General features: G+C 42.3%; 1 protein-coding gene across 1 annotated transcript; it reads right to left on the minus strand.

The window, feature by feature from the left end:
• Window positions 1-316: 316 nt before the first annotated feature.
• nat10 (N-acetyltransferase 10) lies at window positions 317-14,953 on the minus strand. Its single transcript, XM_023842124.2, has 29 exons — window positions 14,747-14,953; window positions 14,351-14,469; window positions 14,018-14,109; window positions 13,575-13,746; window positions 13,359-13,481; window positions 13,204-13,265; window positions 10,041-10,155; window positions 9,693-9,800; window positions 9,452-9,585; window positions 9,182-9,275; window positions 8,992-9,090; window positions 8,677-8,813; window positions 8,450-8,574; window positions 8,191-8,341; window positions 7,695-7,791; window positions 7,313-7,429; window positions 7,126-7,227; window positions 6,952-7,026; window positions 6,753-6,869; window positions 6,393-6,526; window positions 6,247-6,295; window positions 5,991-6,087; window positions 5,787-5,897; window positions 5,522-5,694; window positions 5,293-5,412; window positions 4,537-4,635; window positions 4,319-4,392; window positions 1,942-2,022; window positions 317-1,836 (listed from the first exon to the last, which is right to left on the minus strand). Exons 2-29 carry the CDS (start codon window positions 14,462-14,464, stop codon window positions 1,737-1,739), a joined length of 3,072 nt encoding a protein of 1,023 aa, XP_023697892.1. The 5' UTR covers window positions 14,465-14,469; window positions 14,747-14,953; the 3' UTR covers window positions 317-1,736.
• Window positions 14,954-16,606: the final 1,653 nt, after the last annotated feature.

The raw sequence follows: 16,606 nt of genomic DNA on the forward strand, positions 1-16,606 counted from the left end.
CTTATAGCGAAATATTGAAATCGATTCGGGATATTAACGAAAGCTATCCCGTCTGGTACAAACTAACAGAAGGGCTATTATGGCACAAATGACAGATAATTTTCATGACAGTCTCGGGGTAGACGCTAACAAAAAGACATGCACCCCACGATCAAATGGCACACGGGTACAACACTTATTTACAACGTAAAATAGATGGCTGCACACATAAAAAAAAAATTGAACGGTGTATATGTGTGGCATGCCGATAGCCCATAGATCATTACAACCCAGTGTCTTTGCTGACCATCCCCAAAACATCACAAAAAACACTCACTGAGCATTTCATTAGGAACATTTAATTAGTAAAGCCTCCCATTGGTCTCAAAACAGGCTGTTTTTCATGGAAAGTATTCCATAAGATGTTGGAAACCTTCCTTTGAGTTTTTGATCCATGCTGACATTATTGCATTATAGTTTCTGCGTATTTGTCAGCTGTACATCCATGCTGAGAATGTCCTGTTCTACCACATCCCAAAGGTGTTCTGTTGGATTTAGATCTGGTGACCAGGAAGAACATTGAAGAACACTAAATTCAGTCATGTTCCTGAAACTATTTTGAGGTTACTTTTGCTCTGTGACTTGGTGCTTTCTGTTTTTGACAGGAGTGGAACCTGACATGTTCATCAGCTGTTGTAGCCCATCCACCTCCTCATGTTACGTTTGAGGTGTTTCTCTACTCACCATAATTGTACAGAGTGGTTACCTGAGTTACCATACTCATTCTGTCAACTTGAACCTGTTAGGCCGTTCTCCTCTACCCTCTCTCTTCAACAAGGCATTTCTGTCCACAGAAATGTCACCCCCTGGATGTTTTTGTTTCTTGCACCATTCTGAGTTAATTCTAGAGACGTGAAAATCTAACAATGCTCCCATACTGCACTGCGGCTTCGTTTTTGGGACAATATGTCCCAAAATTATCAGGTGTTGATAATAATCCTTATTTTTTGTTAAGTAGTGAAAAGATCAATCAATTCCATCATTTTCAAGACTGCATGATGGCCTGGTAAGCTCAATGCAAATGTAGCCCACAATAACCTTGCCTGTGGGGCCTCTTAAACCATAATAAGTGTTGGTTCTAGGGTTACTGTGGTATTCCATTTGTTCTGATTTCTTTTGCCCCTCTTACACAATACCCAAACACATGTTTTTCTGCTTTTGACCTGATTTACTGCTGACTTTAACCTGTTATGGAGGAATACTGAAATCTCTGCCTGCTGAGGTGGTGTGCATACATGCTACAAATCGAGCAGGAGTTGCAGATTGGGTCGGGAAAGGGGGATCCCCAAAGTATCTTAAAACATTTCCATGCAAACAGCCTCCTGGTTGCTCAGCTTACTGAACATAAATAAAATACTTAATCACTTAACCTCCCTCCCCCACTTTCTCATGGAACACAACAAAACTGAACCAAAAGTGACAAATAAAACCAATTATTCAGCCTGGCACATTTAAACAGAACTACACACAAGACTGCTTGATATTTCAAGCAAAAAACTGATTTAAAAAAAAAAAGTTTCTTCGTATGATACAAATCTAGGCCATCCTTCCAAAGGACCTAAATAACTAGCTCCTATGGTCTTGGTGTTCTTAGGCTTAACTTCGTAATTTAATCCAGATAAGATAATCCAGTTCTGATGTGAACACACAGGCCGTAGTTAAGTCTGTACCATGAAGAACATGGCAACAATGAAAAGTTACTTGGAGAATTTCCCCTTTTTATCTTTGCCCTTCTTCAGCTTCTTGTGTGACTTCTGCTCTTGTTTATTTCCACCATCCAGTTTTCTCTTCTTGTTACTGTACAAATAGAGTAAATAATGAGGATTTTAACCAAAAAAACACCTTCTTGCCAAATCATTCTGTTTGAGGACCCCTTGAAAACACCGTTGCTTCTCCTCATACCTCTTTATGCTGATGATAGCACTGTCTCCTGCTTTTCTCAACACCTGGTCCCACTCCTCATCATCTCCTCGGATCATGTACCTGCAGTAACAGTGAGGAGAGCAACGATTGTCAAACCGAGTTGTTGGAGGACCTTCTAGAAGTACAGTTGTCATTAAAACTTGCTTTTCAGAAGCTGTAAAGGTTTAACCAGCAAAAATCTATTACATGTTAAATCATATATTTGCACCCTAATTAGCAGAGGATTATAGGGGAGGGTGGGGTTAGCTGGAACACAGGATTGTTGTAACTAGGGCTGCAACTAACGATTATTTTGATAATCGATTAATCTGTCGATTACTTTTTCGATTAATCGGATGGGGGGGGGGCAAAAAACAATTTGATTTCCAGCAATTTTTAATAACCCAGTCTGTCTTTGTACAAAAGTTGTTTCCAGCAACTCACATAAAAAACAAATGTATGCTACATTAAGAGTATACAAAAAAAATTTATAATTTGTAGCAGCTGAATCAACGTAATGAAATACACAAAATCTTGTTTTATAAAGTGCAAACAGCATGGTGCTTTAGATAATGTATTCAGTACTCCAGTTTTTCAATGTAAAAGCACAGACTACCGCTGCTGCTACTAAGAATATTATTAAATAATTGTCTAATGTTATTTAATGTTGATACACATATATGACAGTGGGAGAGAGCACGCCAGCGAGTCTGTCTGCATTTATTACGGACAAATAAAGTAAACATTTATTGCGAAGAAAAAGCCTTTTCCGCATCTTACGCTAAAAATTACTGAGCAACGCAAATAAGACGATTGGTGACGAAAAACCCGTGAACGGCAGGCGGCAAATTTTGTTTTAAAACGTGTCCGGTTGTTTCAGCATACTACAGTGATGAACTGTAAATAAGATAAATAACATAAGGCTATTTAGTTTGTTTAATAAAAGGACAAGATATAAACCTGTTCTATCGGAAAGGTAGCCTTAAATGACTTCTGTTGCGATCTGGAGCTATATAGAAAATGAAATTAAATAAAATTAACTTGGGGCGCCCACCTAATAGAATGGTAGGGTAAACACGTTGTGGTATACTGTATGTAGCCGCATTTCTAGCCCCATAATAGCTGATTGTGTTGACAACCACGACTTCCCCTGCGTTCATTTAAACACATGTGCGTGTGTGAAGGGACGGGGCGGGTAATGCGGCCGGCAGTAACGCCATTGGTTGCAGTTATTAGTTATCCAATCCGACAGTAAACGGCTCATTAATAAGAATATTCTCAGAGTTATGGTCTCGAAATAAAATCCCGAGTCCTTGACAAGAACGAGTACAAATACGGCTGCTTCAAAGACAAGATCGAGACCTTCAAAAACTGGTCTTGAGTACTACAACATTTGATATTACTATAAATTTCTATCGTGAAGAAATTAAGCAGTGGTGTAGTGGTAACAAGAAATTTAAGGTGGGTAAACTATATGCACAGCAGTAAAAACGGTGGGTAACTATATCATTAACATTAGTGATCTTAAAAAAGGTGAGTAAAAGCTGTTTTGTAAATTTAAAAGGTGGGTAAATGGCGTTTTTGTGCATTTACTTTTTTCTTTTATGGCGGTCGGAATCGGTTTATGTGCATTACTGCCACCGCGGCTTTGGTTAGCTTACTGCTCCCAAATTAGGAGGTTGCCACTGTACTTATGTGTATAATAACGTAGACCCAACTAATCGATTATTAAATTAGTTGGCAACTATTTTAATAATCGATTTTAATCGATTAAATCGATTAGTTGTTGCAGCCCTAGTTGTAACATTCAAATTTTCAGACAAAGAAATTATGCATTTCATTAGGTACTTCCATCTTGGAGTAGACAACAACAACAACAATATCCATCCACCTTATTTGTCTCTGAATGAAGACTGCAAGTTGGCCACAGGAGAAAGGTTTCTAGATTTTGACACTTGGAGCAAATTTTTCCTCCATATGTAAATAATGATAATGTCAGTGGATTAAATTAACTGACGCATTCATACTTTACACTATAGTACTAAGCTAAAACATGAGACCAAATAGATGTGTCACCAGAGGCACTATTTTGTGTAGTATATATACAAATGTCACATGACTTATTATTGGAGGACCTTCTGTAAGTATAACTTTCACTAGAATTTGCTTTTCAGAAGCTTTAAAGGTTTTATTAGCAAAAATGTATTGCAAAGCAAATGATAGATTTGCACCCTAAACAGCAGAGCCATATACCTTATGAAATAACTAAAGCGTATAGTCGTGATTTAACTAATTTTACAAATCAACAGAAATTACAGGCATCTTTTTTTCCTGTTCCAAACAACCGAACAATTTCACTTGGAGTGGACAGACTCACTCTGTAAGATTCATCTCCTTGATTTGCTCCATCTCCTTCTTGTGCTTCTCCTTGAACTCCTTAGCTGCCTCTTCCTAAAGAAAAGAACAGGAATATGATAAGATCATTACATCCATTTATCATTTTGGTGGTTATAATTTGATAGCTGCTTAGGAGTCTTTTCTCAACTTTGGCCTACTATCTCCAATGAAGATTACCCCCCCCAAACGAACACATACCAGGTCCTCACTGAGAGATCGGACAGTTGGTTCCATGGTGATCTCTTTTGATGAGACCATGTCTGCTTCCACTGCTTTTTCCTGGATTCTGTTGAAGTACTAGAGTGGGACAGATTTGACATGACGTGACACCACAAGGCAACATGATTTGCACAAGGAAAGACTTCTAGAAGTAAAGCCAGACACAGCAGATTCCATCTGGAGGTAAATACACACAAATGGAATGAGCATGTGACCATCTGACAACTTGACTTGCAAAGAAACTGTGCTTGGTTACTTAACACCCAGCATATCAAAAGGTATATGGAGACCCCATCTTCCTCACAGCAAAGTTGCATGATAATCTGAGGACCTGAACTGCATCTTTTCATATTGACACAATGACCAATTACAGTGACCAAAGCAGGGCCAAGGCTCGAGGCTGCTGGGGATTCTTCTCCTATCCTCCAGGGCTCCAGTGACAGGTTGCCCCTCTGGCATTTTCTACTCTGCCAGTTATTGAGGGTGACCATCTGTGAAGCTGACCACTAACCAAGATAGCAAAGACTAGTGACTAAAGATACTGGCTGTTTCATGTCGCAAACATTTCCTGCCAAGTGCCAATGTGTCCCTGGTGCGCACTGCATTAAAATTTGAGCACTTACAATGTTTTCCCCATAAATACTGCAAGATCCCACCAAAGTCCAGGACTACAGTTTGGCAGCCCCATGACTATGGACAGGATAAGAGGACCCATTTTCGAGTTCCAGGCCTCACCTGCACCACCTTGCGGATGAGGCGGTTGAAGAGGCCCATCAGCTGACTGCTGGGAAGGCCGATCTCATGTTCTAGCTGATCCACTGTTTTATGTTGCAGCCCAACACCTAGTAACAGAGCCTGTAGCAAAGAAAGTGATGTGTTAACCTAGGCAAGAACACACCATGGACCCCCGTCAAAGCATCACGGCACGAGTAAAACATTTCTGAATGCTGAGCCGTTTGCTTACACACTGGGCTGCAGAGAGAGAGACATCCCCCAGCTGCCTGAGAAAGAACATCCTGGACAGAGCCGGGATCATGTCCATGACGAGGTGGTAGTCCACCATGTTCCTGGAGTACATCTCAAGCCTCTTAAGGTCATAGGGAGTGAACTGTGTGGCCAACTCTGAGCTGCTGAGTCCTAATGGGAGATTTGAAGAGCAGCAGTTAGACTCAACTGAGAAGTAGTAGCTAATGTATCAAGACCAGCCAGTGGGCATCGTGGATACTGACCTGGCAGGGCTTCCTCCTTGAGGTTCTTGTTCTGCAGGATGTTAAGAGCCGAGCTTGGGGGGAAGCTACTGAACTGATAGGACAGCAGAGACAGGAAGCGTCTGCGGAAGTCTGGGGGGAGGGTGGCCACATTTACATGTCAAGTTAGGTAAAATAAAGTCGGTTAATAAGAAGTTATTAAATGGGGTAATGGAGGAGACTCACCGGTCCAGAAGGCATGGAGCCACTGACCCTGCTCCTGACCCTCCTCTGTACTGAGCTCCTTCAGCATCACACATGAATGCTCTCCCGTCAGGTCATTCTGGAAATGGAAATCTAACAGTCAGCACACAAGCTTCATGCTTTTTTATAGGTAAAGAAATAAACCTCAGTTTTCAATCTTCAAAGACTATACAACTACAAAACGCTGTTTTGGTTTCTTAAGTGCAGTGGTTAATATGAACATGAAACGCTAACTTACAGGGGTTTGTCTTAAATAAACAGGAACAAAGCCAGCTCGTTTCCAGAACCTGCAAAATTCAAAGGGGTTTCATTTAGAACGTTGAGCTGTGCCGAAGACTCCGGGGACAAATCCAGACGCAGCACCAGCGCCCCAAAAGGACTCACTTGAGCAACTGGGCTGTAAGCCCATAGGACACTCCCAGATAGTGCAGCCTCTCTGCCCGCCTCTCGCTCAGTTTCAGCAGCAGTGGGGGCAGATCCTTCCGCGGCTTCACCACTTCCTCCAGGAGGCCGACCGCCTGCCCATCCACACATATGCACATTTTCAGCACAAATTGGGAAAATAGGAAGCTTTAACTTTCTCAACCAACAGTTCAACCCAACAAAAATGAACTTGCTGAAACTCAAATTAGAGCACTGATCCATTTCAGAGACACAAACACGGCCTACATTTGAAACAAGTTATAAGGTACTGAACCATAAAACTGTTGTAAACTACATAAAATTTCACTGGGGTTAGCTTACCTCACTGCTAACTAAAGTGATTTCACTGGAAACGGGTTGCACTGTGTCATCCAAGACTGGGAACTGACCCTCGTAGTACATCTGCAGCAACTGCATGGCACGTGACCCATAGCCCATCTGCAGAAAATACCAGCAGGCTGTTAGCACACAAGAGGTTGAAGACACTTCCTACTGTACAAGCAATGATTTAAGGTCTTACCCCTTGGTAATCTGGATTCACAGCAATGCGTACCACCCTTCCTCCAGAGAGGCTGCCAAACTCAGGATCTTGGAACTACAGAGGGAAAACAAGCCTACTGAATCTCCAGTACGAGGTTAAACCAGTATTTAGGCTTGGATATTCTCAGACTGATCCCAACATTCTGTGCTGTACCTGTTCTGAGACGGTCCAGGGTATGAGGTCTCCAGAAGCTTTCTTCCCTCTGGACAAGCTATTTAAGATGGACTGGCGTGATATTTCCCCCTCAAGACAGACCTAAGACAAATCACAAGGCAAATAGTCAACACCCAGCATTCTGAACATCAAGTCAACAATGTCACAGAGCTTAACGTGGATCTACCTGTACCACTGCCAGTACTTCTGGCAAGGAATTCTGGGTAGGGGGAACCGGAGGCAAGAGACAAAACAGGTGGTGTGCAGGGGCATCAGAGAGCATCTGGAGGTCATTAGGTGAGTTCTGAAAGAAGAGAGAGAGAGAAACATCAATTCTCCTTAATATACAAGACAACACCCAATTCCGAAAAAGAAAATGGATTGTGCTAATCAAAATTAGAATTATCCGAAGACAAAAGTGAAAATGCTTCAGTTTCTTTTGTCTAGTCAGAAGGTCTCATAAACATCAAAACTTATTGCACAAAACAAGCAGGAAACCTTCAGTACTTCCATGCCCCAGTGCCACCCTCTACATGAGTCGCCCCCGTGTTCCCGAAGCCAAACCTCACCTTGTAGTGTGACGCCACATAAAGAGCCATGAGCCTCTGAAGGAAGGCCTCAGAGGCCTTGTGGTAGCAGAACAACGTATCCCTGTTTACATAGTATCTATACATCGAGAGGTTAAGCTTTATAACCACAACTCACAAACGGGCAGCATTCACTTATTGTGTTTACTTACACAAAAATGTTGAGGGCAGAATGGAAAATGATTGATTATCTCTCTGAACCAATAAGACTGTAGAGAAGGTGGGTCCAAGTAACCAGAGCAAGCAGGACCAACCAATCAGATATCTTGGTCCCGCCTCCTGTAGCCGCTTGGACCCACCTCCTCTACAATCTGATTGGTTATCTCTCTGAACCAATCATTTTTCTTTCTGCCCTCAGAACATTTTTGTGTAAGTAAAACTGCCAGTCGTGCAGCATTCATGTACATGTAAGAGGAGTCAAGAAGGCAAGATAAATATGGTGGAACACGAGATGCCAGCCTCAACCCTGGTAGGATACAGCTCGCAGGTCTGAGGTAGGGGGCAGCCAGAGATGATTCGTGGGATGTTCAAGCAGTCCAGGCACAGGAGGTCGTTGAGCCACTTTTCCACCGAGTCCCCTGGCGCGTAGCGGATCGACTCATGGAGGGAAACCTCGTGAAGGGTACGGGCTGTGGTGCAGAGAGGCTTTCAGACAAGCTCATGCTGCTTCATGCTCAAAGATCACGGAGTTTCACGCAGACACACACACACGGGGCTCAGAGAGAGGCTCTGCGTACCGGCGGCCAGCCGGGCCGTGCTGCTGTTCTTGTTCTCGGCAGATTGACTCTGCTGACTGTCCACACTCTGCGTCCGGAGCTGCTGGATGAGCTTCAGGGAGAGGGAGCGGCCAGTTCCCTCATACCTGCAAAAGATTGGCAGTCACATGACCGCTGGCATGACAGGAACAAGGAATGGGGACAAAGAGCACCCCAACCAGCCCGGAGTGGACAGAGCAGAGACAAACCCATTTATGGTAGAAGCCATGAACACCAGATATGGCCCCAGCAGCTTCTTCACCAGAGGCAGAGGAATGGCAGCAGCCTCGTCAATCACCAGCAGCTCCGCCTGGCCGAGCTTCACGGCGTCACCAGGGTGGATGTACTAAGAGGTCAGTTTGGAGGGAGAAAGTCAGGCTGCGAAAACATCTCTTCAACAACTAATGAAATGTTCCTTTATTCATCTAATGCATCAAAAGCTGGATGATAAATAACTGAACGCAAAGGCTGAAAACCCCAGTGAAAACATGAATCATCTGTCTATCGCTATTCAAGCCTCTTACCTGAATAGTCTGTCGATGCTCTTTGAAGATGTTGACTCGGACGACGGCCTTATTAAACTCAGGATTCAGGGACTGGATGATTTCATAGTCTAGGTGCTCCTGGAATGCAATGGCTCATACGTTTAGCGAGCTCCCTTGCTGTAGGAACACGGTGCTAAGAGCTGGACAGACATACACGTGGAAGCACTACCTGGTACTGAAGAGCGTCAAAGCCTTTGAAGATGAACTCGAACAGGGTGTTCAGGTTGTCCGGACTCGGGGAAGTCACAAAGATGTTGGAGTAGCTGTTGAGAACGAAGATGTAAAATCCCACTGTGGCTTAATCGGTTAAAGAACCTGCCTAGTAAACAGGACAGCCTGGGTCTGAATCCCAGCTGTACCACCTTTTAAAAAACAAATTTCCCTCTGGGATCAATGACATATATCTTATGTTCTAGTAAAAAGCGCAGAGGTACTTTACCCAAATGCCACAGCGCCAGCGATGGCTAGCCCCAGCGCGGCAGACTTGCCCCGGCCCCTGGCAGCCGTCAGGGCCACCGTGCTCCGCAGGGTCTTCTCCGAAATCGCCTCGATGAATTTCAGCACGGCCTTGGCCTGGGCCACAAGCACAGTCATGTGACGGCACATACAGAGGCCTGCCATACACAAGCAGGCAGAAGCACATACTCACACCCAAAATGCATGTTGCACAGCTTACTGACCTGGTCCAGGGTCTTACAGTTGTCCACTAGGACTCCCACAGGCTGGGTATCTTGTAGAGACAACTTGAGTTCCTTTAACTCTAGCTCCCGAGGAGACAAACTGTCCTCCTAGGCAGACAACACACAGGATTGTATTCATGTAAAACAATCACTTCACGATAGGGAACAATCAGTGACTTTGTAATGAAGCACATGAAGTAACAGAGTTTGGATACAAACTGCCGATAAATCATGTAAAAAGATTCAAGTAAAAAGTATGAAAGCTTCAAAACAGGCTACTGTCCAGCTAAACTCCCCGTGTTTGATGGTACAGATACAGCCACAGCTGCAGGACCTCGGTCACCCTACCTGAGTCTTTGGAGGGATGGGTTTGATGTTGGCCATGTGGCTAGAGATGGGCAGGATGTTGAGTTGGTCATCAATGACCACACAATTTTGACAGGAAGCCAAGGACAAGATGAACCTGGTGAGAGTGCAAAGAGTGCAAAGTTGGGGGGGGAACAGACGGACCCAGGGCAAAGGCAAAGCGGATGGGAAGCACTGCTTTAAAATGTCACTGCACCACTGCACCTCAAAGCCTGTCTTTCCAAAACAACCTCACTGAACTTCACAAGACTTTCAAAAGAAGCATTTTCCCAGCACTCAGCAGTATGTAAACCTACTTATTTATACTCGCATCCACTCAGCACTGCCTCTCACCCATTTATCTGGAAACACCCACAATGTACATTCATATTTATACACACATATCCATATACAGTCATGTGAAAAAATTAGGACACCCCATTAAATGTTTAGTTCTTTATTAAGAAATATCAACATATCACTATTAAATCTTCTTTCAAATCATATGTGTAGATAAAGGTGATGTAACTGTATCACCTATACAAAAAAAAGAAACAAATTCACTTATTTAACAGAAGAAATTAACTATTAACTATTAACTAATTAACTTAGGAAAAAGTTAGGACACCCTCACATCCATTATTATTTAAAATGCCTAGAGTTAGATTCAGGTGGCACCACATCAGGTGAAAATGATTAGAACATTATTACAGAGCTTTTTGGTGGAGTCTGTCTTATTTAGTTTGGTTTGCTCTTGCTTGTTGAAATGAGTGTGATCACCATGGTGAGATCCAAAGAGCTCTCTGAGGCCTTCAGAAAGAAGCATGTAGATGCAGATGAGTCTGAGAAGGATATAAAAAGATCTCAAGACAGTTTGGAATCAGCCATTCCACTGTCCGGAAAATAATTTACAAGTGGAGAACATTTAAAACAACTGCCAGTATGGCCAGGGCAGGCTGTCCTAGCAAGTTCAGCCCAAGAGCAGACCCCAAGATGCTGAAATAAGTCTCCCAAAATCCTAAAATGTCATCACGGGTCACACAGGAAGCTCTTGCCACAGTTGATGTCAAGGTACATGCATCTACCATCAGAAAGAGACTGTGCAAGTTTGGTTTACATGGGAGCTGTGCAAGGAGGAAACCCTTGCTGTCAAAAAAATACCAGGGCAAGACTGAAGTTTGCCAGAGACCCACCTAGACAAAGACCGGGACTTTTGGAACGATGTACTTTGGATAGATGAATCTGAAATTGAATTATTTGGACATAGTGACAGAGGACAGTTTGGTGTAAACCAAAGACATATTTTGAGCAAAAGAACCTCATGCGAGCTGTGAAGCATGGGGGTGGAAATGTCATGGTTTGGGGGTGCTTTGCTGCAGCAGAACCTGGCCAGCTCACCGTCATAGAATCTACTATGAATTCTTCATCATATCAGAGGGTGCTTGAGGACAATGTGAGATCATCTGTCCAGAAGTTGAAGTTGAAGTTGGGGTGGATCATGCAAATGACAATGACTCAAAACATTCCAGTAAATCTACCAAGGAATGGCTTACAAGAAAGAGTTCTGGAATAGTCAAGTCAAAGCCCGGATCTGAATCCTATTGAGATGCTGTGGGGTGATTTGAAGAGGAAGTGTATGCAAGACACCCTTCAAACATCACACAGCTTAAGGAATTCTGCATTGGAGAGCGGGGAGAACTTTCTGCCAGTCGATGTCAGAGATTGATAGATGGTTATAGGAAACGTCTCATTGAAGTTATTACAGCCAAAGTGGGAAATACTAGCTATTAGGGCACAGGGTGTCCTAGCTTTTTCCTCAGTAGGTATTGGCATCTTAGTTAATTTCTTTTGTGAAACAAGTGAATTTGTTTCTTGTTTTTTCATCGGTCATGCAATTAAATCACCTTTATCTACAAATATAATTTGAAACAAGATTTAATATTGATATGTTGATATTTCTTAATCAAGTACTAAATATTTAATGGGTGTCCTAATTTTTTCACATAACTGTATGTATGTAAATATGGGATATATGCAAATATACTGTAAACGTATTGTAACACATACATATTATTCCACTTACACCTAAATATCCACAATTACTGAACTCTTAATGTCATTTGAGGTCTAATCACTGAATATAACACTACGCTGTGCACAATGTACGCCCACATTGCAGATTCCTCTCAGCGTACATTAAGGCTGGACCCAGGATTAAAAAAAAAAGTATATATAGCTTGACCCTGAACTTTGGGGTCTCGCCCGGTATATTTCTACCAAGCTGGGGGGGTGGGGGCGCAAGCTTCCCATGAATTTTGCTGGCCCCTTACCCATCATAACAGCCAATCGTGTGACTGCTTCTGAATGCATACAACATGCAGACAGGGTCAAGAGGTCCACTCACTTTTAAGCTTAGCATTTGAATGGCTAAGATTCCTTATCAAAGAGATTTTGAATGAACTGTTATTGGGCTGCTAGACATGGCGGTTCCAGCATCTCTGGACGTACCAACTAAAGTGATAACTGAAGGCGAGACTCTTTATTTGTCTGAACATCCACTATTATTATTTTACTTTTTTTTTTTTTTTTTAACTTTGTTTATTGTTGGTTTCTGATTTTATAATTTGCTTGTAACAAGATGGCAGTTGTATTATGTTTAGAGGCAGACCATCTGCACAATCAAATCGACAAAGAAAGCGTTTGCAAGTCCCCAAAGAACTGAAAAAAGAACCAAAAACGTACTGGAACATTTTGTACTGGTATTCGGCCAGAAGTCAATGGAAAAAGCAAAGTACCAAAAGTATGGTACCAAGGGTGGTGGAAAACCACCCTGAGTGTGTATCAACGTCCTGTGTATGAACATACAACAGAACTGTACCAGACACACAAAGTTCTACTGTGTTGTACTGACATGCACCATTACGTCACGGACATCTTAAGTACCTTAACGTCTCAGTTAAAACATGAATTTCTGATTAAAGAGCAACATCTAGAAGAGTGTGTTCAGGTACACACCCTCGAACAGGGTCAAGCATTTGCACTTGATATGCTGATCCAGCATAGCAGAAACAGGCATGCAAAACGGATGGTTGTTTTTATACCAGTTATTTAAATGGCAGGTTATTTAGCAGATTTCATAAGCTTACACTATACAAGACTCTCTCACCTTTCATTGAACCTTCCAACCACGTCTTGGTGTGCTTCAGTCCTATAGCGAGAGTGTACATCCTGACAGACAGGAGAAACAACAGGGGAAGTGGGACTTCAGACTAGATGTTCCACCTATGAGTTCTGCACCACCAAACAAGACCACAGGCTTACCATTGTCATAGCGTAAAGCTGTTTGAGGGAGTTCATGGTCCGGAGCAGAATGACAACGAGTCCCCCCCCTTCAACGGTCTCAATAGTACGTGCCAGGAGATTAGGAGTCAGGGCTTCAAAGTCCTGTATAAATAAATCCACACAAACAGAAAATGAACATTTATAACCTCTAAGAACCTATGGATGTTATTAAAAGTACGCTATATATACAGTCACCTGGAGGATACACATGCCATATGTGTTTCCCAGGATCTTGTGGGTTTCATTGTAGTAGCAGTAGCGAATATTTGTGGCGGCAATGAACAGCTCAAAGGGGTCATCTTCCTTCAGGTTCAGAGTTCCCGTCTTAATCTTCTTCTGCAGCTGGCGCATCCGTTTCTTACGATGACTGATCACGGGCAATTGAAATTTGGAGTCAGAAAATATATTATTAAATGATTAAACAAATAATAATATGTTATGCAATTAAAATTAGCATAGAATCACAATTGGTACAAATAAACATTATCAAAAGTGTATGTTGTGCTCTTCAGAGCAATCAAGGGGGGAAATAACATCACAGCCAAACAAGGTTTATCTAAAATATTAAACAAAGCCTTAAACAAAAACACAGCAAATGGAATGACATTCCTAAATGTTCTAGCACCAGGTAAACCAACCTGCTGAATCCCAGTTCTTTTTTGTAGCACCACAGCACGGATGGTCTGGCTTTTACTGTGGCTTTAGAGAGCATGTGATGAAGAATGACCACCTGAGTAGAAAAAAATACACAAGCTGCCGGAAACAAATTCCTTGTGTGCCCCAGCACACTTGGCGAATAAAAGCTGATTCTGAAGTATAAGCTCAGCATGGTGGCACCAGTTTTCCAAAATGACTGTCGAACGCTGAACTGTTGAATTCTATTTGACAAGGAAATTTTACCAATAGATCTTTTAATTAAATGACATAAGGCAGTGTCCTCTGGATGAAGGTTATCATTATTTATACATTACCTGGTCTCTTCCATGATCTCCCACTACAACAAATAAGGTACGATGCTGCTGCAGCATGCCATTCTCGATCTGAACACGGATCCGATTGTCTACTTTTTTCCGGAACGTTGACATGGTACCTAACACCAGGGCACATGGAATATTGGTAAGCCGCAAAGAACACTTACTAGCAGTACGGTCTAGTCCAGCAACGTAGGAATCTAGATAACAGCAGTGATAGATGGTATGCAGTCATTACCAGCGAAAAGGATAATTATAGGAACACCACACACAGTGAGCAACTAATTAAGCAGTTTGTGTTACGAGGAGCTGGACTACCTTACATTAGAATGCTACATTCACCTTTGCTTGATACAGTTACTCTATAACTAGAAAGTCGCACTATACGGTACTTACCCTGCAAAGACGAATAAATCTTACTATGCGAGTTTCATCTATGAAGGAATGCTTAAATATTTACTCTGAAGGTTTCCAGATTACAAACAAACAGTTCTGATCAACTTTATAACAGTATTCTACTTCACTATACTACAGCAAGGTATTCGGATTGAGATTCACGTGGAACGAAGTCACTAACAGGACCCCAAAATAAAAAAGGACCCAAGCGCCCTGCCCTGAGCGAATGCCTGAATAAAAGCGACCATGTCTTTCACATATTCTTCGAAATAAACTCTAATTTATTTTACAATTACTAATCAGACTACTTAACAAAATCACACACGGACCTATTTTACATCTGTTTTATAAACGTGCTCATTCTGTTCAATAACTTTAATCCATGTGTCGTGCATAGGCGTGGATCAACAGAGAGGTAGTGCGCGACGAAAAGTTTGTCTTCGAATAGAAATGTAGCACCAGGGCTGGAAATAATAATAAAAAAACTAGCTCAGTTGATTTGTAGCAAAAATAAACAACAATAAAATCTTATTTTCTGGGATGTATATGAGTGAATGTTGTCTGGTAATGTACAGTTGTGGTCAAAAGTTTTGAGAATGACACATATATTGGTTTTCTCTAAGTCTGCTGCTTCAGTGTAGTTAGATCATTTTGTCAGATTATTTATTGTCTATTGCAGTATAATAACAAGCATTTCATAAGTGTCAAAGGCATTTATTGACAATTAAGTTTATGCAAAGAGTCAATATTTGTAGTGTTGGCCCTTTTTCAAGACCTCTGCAGTTCACCCTGGCATGCTGTCAGTCAACTTCTGGGCCCAATGCTGAGGACTCCATCCTTGTTTAATCATGGGTGTGTGAGTTTTTGAATGTCCTCCCACCTCTTGAGGATTGACCACAAGTTAAGGTCAGGGCAGTTTCCTGGCCACGGACCCAAAATGTCAATGTTTTGTTCCCCTGAGCCACTTAGTTATCACTTATGCCTTATGGTAGTGCTCCATCATGCTGGAAAAGGCCTTGTTCATCACCAAACTGTCCTTGGATGGTTGGGAGAAATTGCTCTCGGAGGATGTTTTGGTACCATTCTTTATTCATGGATGTGTTCCGAGGTAAAATTGTGAGTGAGCCCACTCCATTGGCTGAGAAGCAACCCCACACATGAATGGTCTCAGGATCCTTTACTGTTGGCAGGACACAGGACTGATGATAGAGCTCACCTTTTCTTCTCCAGACAATCTTTTTTCTGGATGCCCCAAACAACCAGACAGAGGATTCATCAGAGAAAATGACTTTACCCCAGTCCTCAGCAGTCCAATCCCAGTATCTTCTGCAGAATATCAGTCTGCCCCTGATGTTTTTTTGGAGAGAAGTGGCTTATTTGCTGCCCTTGACACCAGGCCACCTCTCTCCTTTAAGTCCTTGATGACCTGATAAATGGTTGATTTAGATGCAATCTTATTAGCAGCAGTATCCTTGCCCATGAAGACCTTGTTTGTGCATCACAATGTTGACTGCAAGTGTTTCCTTGCAGGTAACCATGGTCAACAGAGGAAGAACAATGATTTCAAGCACCACCCTCCTTTTAAAGCATCCAGTCTGCTATTCTAACTCAATCAGCATGACAGAGTGATCTCCAGCCTTGTCCTCGTCAACACTCTCACCTGTGTTAACGAGAGAATCTCTGAAATGATGTCAGCAGGCCCTTTTGTGGCAGGGCTGAAATGCAGTGGAAATGGGTTTTTGGGATTAAGTTCATTTTCATGGCAAAGAGGGACTTTACAATTAATTGCAATTCATCCGATCACTCTTTATAACATTCTGGAGTATATGCAAATTGCCATTATAAATACTGAGGCAGCAG

The sequence above is a fragment of the Paramormyrops kingsleyae genome, chromosome 13, assembly GCF_048594095.1.
Source record: "Paramormyrops kingsleyae isolate MSU_618 chromosome 13, PKINGS_0.4, whole genome shotgun sequence".
In the NCBI taxonomy this organism is placed as follows: domain Eukaryota; kingdom Metazoa; phylum Chordata; class Actinopteri; order Osteoglossiformes; family Mormyridae; genus Paramormyrops; species Paramormyrops kingsleyae.

Excerpts from the sequence above, each read along its gene's own strand:
- nat10 (XM_023842124.2), bottom strand. The coding sequence starts at position 14,464 with ATGTCAACGTTCCGGAAAAAAGTAGACAATCGGATCCGTGTTCAGATC. Across the intron at positions 9,091-9,181 it reads TTGACGCTCTTCAGTACCAG|GAGCACCTAGACTATGAAAT; the intron begins GTAGTGCTTCCA and ends ATTGCATTCCAG. Across the intron at positions 6,870-6,951 it reads TGAATCCAGATTACCAAGGG|ATGGGCTATGGGTCACGTGC; the intron begins GTAAGACCTTAA and ends TATTTTCTGCAG.